Raw genomic sequence first — 9382 nt, 5'->3', positions numbered from 1 at the left:
AAATCCAAAACAAGGCCTGGTTTAAAAAAATTTATTTTACAAAAATTAAAAACAAGTAGTATTTACAAGCATTTTAAATACCAGCTGTAAACCTCAACTCCTAATAATGGATTGTTTACGCTTGTTTAAAATGCAAGACAAAGTCTTAAAAGTTTAAGTTTGCCATGTCTAAAAGGGTTTTTTTCTTTTTTTTTTTAAGAAATGTCATTACAGAGCTGTTGAAAAAAAAATACTATAGAATAGCTCATTTTGTAAAAAAAAAAGTCAATCTCAAGTTGTTCTTCCATCCTCTAACTACTTTTCAGAGGTTTATAATGAAGAGAAATGGAGCTGTTTTGTCTGTTGTTAAGCATATAGTAAAATTAGGGGCTGGAGAAGTGGGGGAGAAGAGGAAGTATTTCTCCATCTGCTGAACTACTTGTGTTGCAAGGAGAAGAATAAAATTTGTAGGTTAAGTTGAAGAAAACTGAAGTCAGAGTAGAGTATTGGTCCAATCCCCTGTCAAAGGTGAACTTTAGGTCTCTCAACCTATTTCCAGAATGGTTTATTAATGCCCATAAGAACTAAGCTGAGGATCAGTATGGGTCAAACCTGTACCATACAGAATTAGAAACCATGGAGAGCTGATCAAATCAGCTCCAGTAATATCCATTCCCATTGTTGTTAAAGCAAATCTCTGAATATTTTTAGCTGCAAGGATCATTTTTAATGTCATCCATTCCCAAACCTCTGCAGTGATCAAAGGGAGCAATTTCCACAGACTACACGAAGATAAAATAAGCAAAACATGAGGTGAAGCAGTCACCCTCACAACATGCAGAAGTTTTAAAATAAGCTTTATAAAGCACAATTTACAAATTTGTGTGCATGTCTGTGTCCATCTTCACTAGATTTCCAGACCCTTAGCTCTACTGAATCTTCTACCGTTAAGTCTTCCTTGCAGATTCTGTACAGTATAAAGAGGAAAAAAACAGAGGTATACACAGTAGGTTCTGTCTTTTGCCCTTGGTATTAAAAAGATGGCAAACCACAAATGCTGGCATTAGGAATTCAGTCAATTCTCTGGGTTTCAAATGAAGATGCAGCTCTTCAGCAAAACTGCAGGCCTTCTGCAGGCTGTATACTGTAGATGCCTTTTGTTTGAGACACTATCAGGGAAAATGGTTGAGGACAGCAGCTGCCAATATGGTAACCATGTTCTGCTGAGGGGTACTGCTTATCATGGCTGCATGTTGTTGATAATAGCCAAAATGCTCATTTTCTCTTGGGCCGAGTCCACATCTTCATTTTGTTTCTGAGCCACTCCTGTGCCAAGGCCATACAGCCGCCCACAATACTTTGCATCATCAATTGTATCCTCAAAAAACAACTGCAGATTTAAAAAAAAGGGAAGAAACAGGTTTTGTTTAATTGTGCCTCTAAATCAGAAAGGACCTAATGTTAATTAAACAGCTCATTTGAAGTCAGACACCTCTAAGATGCAGTGTGGGATTTAAAATAAGCGCACGAAAGAGGAGTAAACAGAAGAAGTATGTACCAATATCAACAATTCCAGTTACTGACAGTTTTAAGTGTGATGGCCACAAGGCTCAAAAAAACCCCCAAAACAAAAAACACATTGTGCATGTTGACATTTATGGATAGAACTGGAGAAAGAAGAACCATAAAGAATACTACTGCAGTACCTCTTTCATTCTGAAGAATGCCATTCCCGTGAGAAGAGAGTCTGATCCTGCCTGGTGTTGTCGTCCAATTCGCTGTAAATCCAGCTGATCTGCCACTTCTTGAAGGCCACCCTGCAATGAGAACAGAACAGATTTTATTTTGGAAGATCCACCTCTTAGCAACATTGCCACGCCTCTCCAAAACACAAGGGCAAACACTAGCTACGATGAATCAATGCAGATTTCAACAGTACACACACACACACCAGCTGTGAGTGAAACACGATGCTAAATACTGTTCAAGAACACATAAATACTCTTCTCAAATTTAGGTACCTTGCTTTCCTACTGCAGAGACTTGAGATGTGTGAGAGCACATTCACAGGTTACAAATGATGGACCTCTCCCTCCCCTTCCTCAAACAAGGCTGTGATTGAGTACATAAATTACTTTCAACCCTCAGACTGTCTACCAGTTAATCAAATCATGTAATAGTTCATGTAAGAAGAAATACTCTACCTTGCGTAGGGAAGATAAGCATGCTGAGTTATAGCTAGCCTCTGAAATTACTGATACACAAACTGGAAGTTTATAGGAATGTCCCCTACATAATATACATATTGGTAAGTCTAAAACTGGGGAGGCAGTACCTATTGGATATAAACTTAGTCATAGGTGCTTATATGTGACTATAAGCTTTTATACACTTTCCAGTTCTAAGACTTGATATATGCAGCAGTTCTGTCATTTGGCTTACTGTACATTTACAGTGTTGATGCCCATCCATCAGTTGCTTGCTGGGGAGATACAAGTACCTTGAGGTTTTTGCAGCTCTTCATTAAGTACTTTACATCATAGATAGATGGGAAGAAAAGGTTCAAGATATGGAAAAATTCGTGTTCCTCTTCTGGTAACCTGGAATCTGTCAACAGCTTCACCATGTAGCCAAAGTCATAACCACTTAAAACAAAAACAAACAGAAACCAGATAAGCAGGCAACACCTATACTCGGTCGGTACCAATATCTCATTTTTCACAAGAGTTTTAAATGCTGGAGCTTTCAAACGTTAACATTTTCTGACATTCATAAAAGTCCTCTGGATCAGAGCCAGAATTCATCCTAGAATCATAGAAATGTTTAGGCTGGAAAATACCTTTAAGATCATCAAGTCCAACCATTAACCTAACATTACCAAGTCCACCACTAAGCCAATTAAGGGGAGAGTAATAATTCATTTCATGTTTCCTGGCTTGGTGGCTGGAATATTTTTTAATGAAAGTAAAACTAGGAATCATTAAGGTTGGAAAGGACCTCTAAGATCATCAGTCCAAACATCAACCCAACACCACCATGCCCACTAAACCATGTCCCAAAGTGCCATGTCCACAGGCTTTTTGAACCCCTCCAGGGATGGTGACTCCACCACCTCTCTGGGCAGCCTGTTCCAATGCTTGACCACTCTTTCAGTAAAGAAATTTTTCCTAATATCCAATCTAAACCTCCCCTGACGCAGCTTGAGCCCATTTCCTCTCGTCCTATTGCTAACTACTTGGGAGAAGAGACCAACACCCACCTCACTACAACCTCCTTTCATGTAGCTGTAAAGAGCAATAAGGTCTCCCCTCAGCCTCCTCTTTTCCAGACTAAACAACCCCAGTTCCCTCAGCTGCTCCTCATAAGATTTCTTCTCCAGACCCTTCACCAGCTTCGTTGCCCTTTATGATCCTGATGATCAGGGTCCAGATGATGAGGATCATCTATGCCAATGTAGGACTTCTGAATGCTCCCTGGGTGCCTCCGCTAACCTCTTGCAGAACAGCTAAGCTGTTGGGAAGAACATACTTCCCAACACTGCAAGTTTCTGTAGCTATGGGCAATACAGAAAAGCAAGAAACTCTGTAAGTATCTGTTGCCACTACCTCCTCCTCCCTCAAGTCCTTTCACTTGTGATATCAAGGACCAGAGGGGCTTTGTAATCAAAGCTTGAATTGCTACAAGAAAGACAACTACAGAGATTTCTTCCTCTACATAAACACAAGATGCAAGTTGAGAACACCACCAGTATTGTAAGGAAGAAGAAACAAAAACCTTTACAATGCACACAAGTTAGTAAGTCTAGAAATCACATTTCAACTTGTTAATAACTTCTTCCATAGAGGAAGACTGTAACAGCGAAAGGATTTGCAAGAAAGGCATACACAAAATTCAGACCACAGCAAATGCTAGTACAAAATGAAGTGCCCCAAGTGTTCTTACTTCTTAAACTTGGCCTTTATATCTTTAAGCTTCCTCTAAGAACTGCAGAGCTGCTAGCTCTTCTCCTTAAAATCTGTGTCAGTCTCCATGGACACAAGCAGCAGTATTTCAATCAAAAAGAGATTTCTCACTTCACAGCATCACTGACCATCTCGGACCTACCTGTGGAAGGACAGCCATTTCACACTGTCACTAAGGACGACCCCAGATGTCATAAGCAACTCAGCAAAATGCAGGGTATCGATCCCTTCTTCTTCGTGCTTCTGGAACTGCAGCCCAGAGCTGGCGAGGAGGTCTATGGAATCCTGAGAGTACATGTCCTCGCTGAAGGAGAAAAACAGCTTTGCACTCAAGGTACTAACAAGTCAGAAGCTCATTTTAGGAAAATTCCCCCCACACTGTATTTCAAAAACTGGAGTGATCAGTAGGCAATCTCTGGGTTCTACATTTGCCTCTCTAAAATATTCAAATTGAATAAGTTTTAATGCCACTACTGCAGCTTCCTACATCCACAACAAGCTATTCTGCAATCGTAACTAGTTAATAATTCTGTTGCTAGTGCGAATTCCAAAGAATCCACCTCAACAGAACTATAGGACGTTTTGAAAAACATCACTTGTGCAAGGCAAACAGAAGCACCGCCGATGGCAGCACAGAGAAAAGGGGAGTCCTCCCAGATAGGAAGATGTGCAACTCTAAAGCACTGAGCATCATTCCTGTCTACGTTCTTCCTTTTCACTTCACAGCACATACCACCATATCATCATCTCCAGTTCCATCTCTGGGAGTAAACAAAATTGCATAATACTTGACTAAGGAAGGAGGACAGGGATGAGTGATGATACACTCGCTGGAGAGCTGAGCAGAAACCTGACTTCTATACTAGTTTGTTTCATTTGGGGGGGGGGGCAGGGGAGGACATGACAAAACAGCAAAATTCATGCTAAATACGGTAACTGAGTCAAATGAAGTGATCACACCGTGAAAACTACTTCACTCTGATTTCAACATTTCTAAGAGGCTCACAAATTTGTGGAAGTAAATGTTGCAACTTTTGGGTTCAAGAACTGTACGATCTGCACATGCTAGCTATGAATTGTTGTAATGTGTTCCATAAAAATACTGACTGATTTCCTATAAAGGTGTTTTTGCCAAATAAACCCTCTCTTTATTTCCAGGCAGCTTTAGCGGCAATTATGCTGAGTTTGTCTTTACAATTACGGGGGAACGGATAATGAAACTTGTTTCAATGGTAACCCAGGGTATTGCAGTATGGAGGAGACAAGAACAACTGCCACACTCCATTTAACAAGACTCATTCTCCTGAACAGGTGTGACAATTACACCATTTTTATAGATCCCAGTTTATATTTTAGCATGGATCTGTAAAGATGTATTTTCCTTTTTGCTGAAAACAGCACATCCATTTATATTTAGCAGAAAGAGATGGATTTTTATGTGTATATATATATAAAATGTGTAAAGCTTAAGACTATACATTGTTGCAGAAAAAAAGTTTAAGGCACATACAATTATTGGGGATAGGCTATTTATCATGGGAAAGGCTATTAAGGATAGGATTTTAGTATGGGTTGACTTCCAGAAATATGGCAAACTCCTGTCAGGCCAAAATAGGTTCCCACATAATCTGTGTTAGAATCTGAATTTTTATTGTTCAGAACCAGCCACTGATGATGAACATACAGACACCTGCATTTGCCAAAGGAAAGCATCACTTCAGCAGAAGAGAATAGGCAATTATTCCCTAGCTCAGGAGACTCACGTAAGGTTGAATTTAAAGTTAAACTGCCAGGTGTTGATGCCGGACGGATATTCTCCTTTCTCATTTGTGAAAGTCAGACCCAGCTGGATAATTTTCAGAAGGTCAACGTTACACCGAAGAAGCTGATATTGATAGTCTATGGAACTGCGGAATTCACCAATTGGCCTTACAACAACTCCAGGAAACTCTGTGTCCTAGGAGAGAAGGGAAAATCTTATTTCACCGCTTAGTCTATTAGAAGTCATTATTGTTACTCTGCTAGAATCATAGAATGCTTTGGGTTGGAAGGGACCTTTAGAGATCATCTAGCCCAACACCCCTGCAGTGACAGGGACAGCTTTAACCAGATCAGGTTGCTCAGAGCCCCGTCCAACCTGACCTGGCACGTTCCCAGGGATGGGGCCTCCACTGCCTCTCTGGGCAACCTGTGCCAGTGCCTCACCACCCTCATTGTAAAAAATTTCTTCCATATATCCAGTCTAAATCTATCCTCCTTTAGTTTAAATCCATTACTCCTTGGCCTGTCACAGCAGGCCTTGCTAAAAAGCTTGTCCCCACCCTTCCTGTAGGCCCCCTTTAAGCACTGAAGGCCGCACTCAGGTCTCCCCGCAGCCTTCCCTTCTCCAGGCTGAACACCCCCAGCTCCCCCAGCCTGGCCTCGGAGCAGAGGGGCTCCAGCCCTCGGATCATTTCTGTGGCCTCCTCCGGACCCGCTCCAGCAGGTCCATGTCCTTCCTGTGCTGAGGGCCCCAGAGCTGGGCGCAGGGCTGCAGGTGGGGTCTGCCCGGAGCGGAGCAGAGGGGCAGAATCCCCTCCCTCGACCTGCTGGCCATGCTGCTTCTGATGCAGCCCAGGATATGGTTGGCTTTCTGGGCTGCAAGTGCACATTGTTGGTTCATGTCCAGCTTTTCATCCACCAATACCCCCAAGTCCTTCACCGCAGGGCTGCTCTCAATCCCTCAATCTAGGAGCCTGTTCAGTTCCACACTTGCAGGTCTCAGCACTGCATTCTGTGAATTCTGTAAAAATAACTTTTTTTTCCTCCTCCTTTTCCATATTTGTACAGATTTTAAACTGCTACAAGTCAGATACTAAAAAAAAAAAAACCCTACACAACTTGTAAAGTATTGCATTCATTCATTATTACAGGTATCCATTCTAGCAGTTTTGTTTTATTCCAAAACAAAAATGTTACAAAGGCATCCAATATGCACTACTGTATAATCTAAACATCTCCCTCTCGCAAAGGACTCTCTCTTGTTTTCCCTAAATCTACTAAAATGGACTATGACCATCTTCATTCAATATTCCAGACAGTGATAACCTTCACCATTTTTGAGGAACAGCCAATGCCTACATTAACGAAAACTCCTGCCAATCAAAACAGACCTTAACAGCAGAGCAACCACCTATTAGATGAAAAAACATTTTACTTGGCTAGGGATTGTGTGCTATCTTTGCTGAAACCCAGACTTGTAGACTATTTTTCTCTTAGATCAGGTCATGTAACTTCTACTGACTAGAGCATATGCAAAAACGTCCATGAAGAATCCAGTGCTGTGTATCCGAGAAAATTTCTCCCTTGCCCAAGATCTTTTTGTGTCCACTCTTAAAGCGCAGCCACTAAAATAGGTGCTAAGCACACTTTCAATGAAATCAAACAGAAGCAAGCAAGCTCATTTCCCATTGACACATGATAACAAAAAACCGTACTTACTTACACAACTGCGTTCTACGCTGAAATACTACACATTCTGCAGGGGCATGTGTTTTGATGCCACGCTTTTACTAAGGGCTTTTCATATCTTGAAGTTTAGCATTGCTAAGCAAAGTCGGCACAACTTACAGGATCCTAACTAAAACCAGTTATTTATGTAACTAACTGGCTCCTGCCAAGCAGATAGAAGCTTTTAAGAGCAGGAAGAGATTCCTCCCACCTGGAGGAGATTCTGGTCTTCTTAAACAAAGCTTTCTGAACACACTGTCATACCTACAGCCAGAATATTTTTCTTCCCTGAGAATCAACATCTGACCTCGTTAAAAAGGAGGCAGCCCAGCTGACTAGTTGTCACTTGCATGCCTTTTGTCCTACAGGACCATGGCATCTTCCATGAACAAACGGAGAAAGACAGTCAAAGGACAAATACACTGGTGGAAAACGAAGACTTAAACCCAATTACATTACAAAGATTTAAACCCAGTATATCTGACCAATTTCATTTTTTCTGTTGCACAAACGAATACATGATGAATAGCTAAATATTAAATAAATTCAGGTTTTTAACGTGGTCTCTCTCTTCCCCATCTTTCATTCAATCCATACTCAACACTACTCATATTAAAGTCAGGAAAGCTTCTACTGAACTGCTTTCTAATTTTTCACCACTTCTAGCTCAGTTTGACTGGGGATAGGGGGAAATCATTTCTCACTCAAGAATCAACTTATTCCCCTACCCAAAAAAATCCCTTGACTAAAGGCAATTACATCATGTATAAAGTATTTACCATCGCAATGTAGCTGTAACTTAGAACAATCTCTCGAATTTTCCTCATCTCTTCTTCCAGATTGTTCGCCCATACTTCACAGATAACCTGGCTGTTCTCTGCAAGGGCTGCTGGCATCTTGCAGCGACCAGAGTAAAGACAGCTGATGTTGAATTCAGATGACGGCATAGAATTGCAAGCCGTGCGATCTTATCGGTGTGCTGCGTTAAACAGACAAATAAATAATGCTTTATATGATGAAAGATTGACATAAAAGAATGAATGCTCTGTTGGTGTCAGTCACGCTTCCATTTTCGGCCTCAAATAGCCCGTTTAAAGTTTACACCAAGTTTTTTCTTGCTTTTATCACTTCCTGTAAACATGCTGAGTGAGAAGAAAATCTAGACCAGCTGTTCAGGTTACAAGAGTGGATGCGCAATTAACAGTCCAGTTATTTACAGAAACAACCGTTCTGCCTGTCTGTCTTCTTCTCCTGGCGTAAGCTGTGACACTTTGGGCGCAAGATGTACGAGCAGGGAATCCTCACATTTAATATCCAGCTGTTGCGGTAGCTTTTAAAAACAGTAAGAGAATGCTTTAGAGACTACATTTATAGACGTGAGCGGCTCTGATGTAACTGGGGGAACACTGAGGTGAGGTACTTCAGCTGGTACTGACGGCAGCCGCGGCAGCGCTACGCCTCGGATACATCACCGGCTGTTTACCGTTCCCGGCGACACCACCGGCAAAACGACCCCAGGTTCCTGCAGCCACCGGCCGGGCCCTGCGCGCCCACTTACCCGGGGCTGCCTGCGGCGCTCGCAGGGGCTCAACCCAACCGCCGCGGTGGGGCCCCCTCCCTCAGCGCGCCGACAAAGGCCCCGCCGCCTCAGGGCCGGGCCCGCCACGGCACGGCACGGCACGGCACGGCACGGCACGGCACGGCCCCCCCGCAGGGCCGGGGCCGCCCGGACGCGGCTCAGCTCGGTCGGGAAGCGGAGGGCCGCGTCCCCCCGCCGCCGCCGGTGCCGCTCCCGCCCAGCGCCCGGGGCCGCCCCGCCCGCACCTGCTCTCGCGCCGCGGGAGGCGGGCCGCCCGGCCGCTCCTGCCCTCTCTCCCCCCCGCCACTCCTCTGCTCCGGCGCTCCCCATCGCCTTCCCCGCCCCCACGCTACCTGCCCGGAAGCCGGGGCCG

The 9382-nt window shown here is 43.4% G+C and overlaps 1 protein-coding gene across 2 annotated transcripts; it reads right to left on the bottom strand.

Annotated features, from left to right (window-relative positions):
- Positions 1-73: 73 nt before the first annotated feature.
- On the bottom strand, positions 74-9382 carry CNOT8 (CCR4-NOT transcription complex subunit 8). 2 transcript variants are annotated; one of them, XM_075715111.1, is made up of 7 exons: positions 9363-9382; positions 8210-8409; positions 5705-5898; positions 4084-4245; positions 2480-2624; positions 1686-1796; positions 74-1369 (listed from the first exon to the last, which is right to left on the bottom strand). In XM_075715111.1, exons 2-7 carry the CDS (start codon positions 8375-8377, stop codon positions 1220-1222), a joined length of 930 nt encoding a protein of 309 aa, XP_075571226.1. In that variant the 5' UTR covers positions 8378-8409; positions 9363-9382; the 3' UTR covers positions 74-1219. The 2 variants fall into 2 exon arrangements, with proteins under 2 accessions (XP_075571226.1, XP_075571225.1); XM_075715110.1 differs by lacking the exon at positions 9363-9382 and adding an exon at positions 9255-9286.

This window comes from Pelecanus crispus, chromosome 8 (assembly GCF_030463565.1).
Source record: "Pelecanus crispus isolate bPelCri1 chromosome 8, bPelCri1.pri, whole genome shotgun sequence".
NCBI classification, from domain to species: Eukaryota; Metazoa; Chordata; class Aves; order Pelecaniformes; family Pelecanidae; genus Pelecanus; species Pelecanus crispus.
The sequence above is the reverse complement of the archived record's forward strand: the minus strand, read 5'-3'. Positions and strand labels throughout refer to the sequence as shown.

Excerpts from the sequence above, each read along its gene's own strand:
- CNOT8 (XM_075715111.1), bottom strand. The coding sequence starts at position 8,377 with ATGCCGTCATCTGAATTCAACATCAGCTGTCTTTACTCTGGTCGCTGC. Across the intron at positions 5,899-8,209 it reads GTTACAGCTACATTGCGATG|GACACAGAGTTTCCTGGAGT; the intron begins GTAAATACTTTA and ends CTTCTCTCCTAG. Across the intron at positions 2,625-4,083 it reads AAATGGCTGTCCTTCCACAG|TGGTTATGACTTTGGCTACA; the intron begins GTAGGTCCGAGA and ends TTTTGTTTTAAG.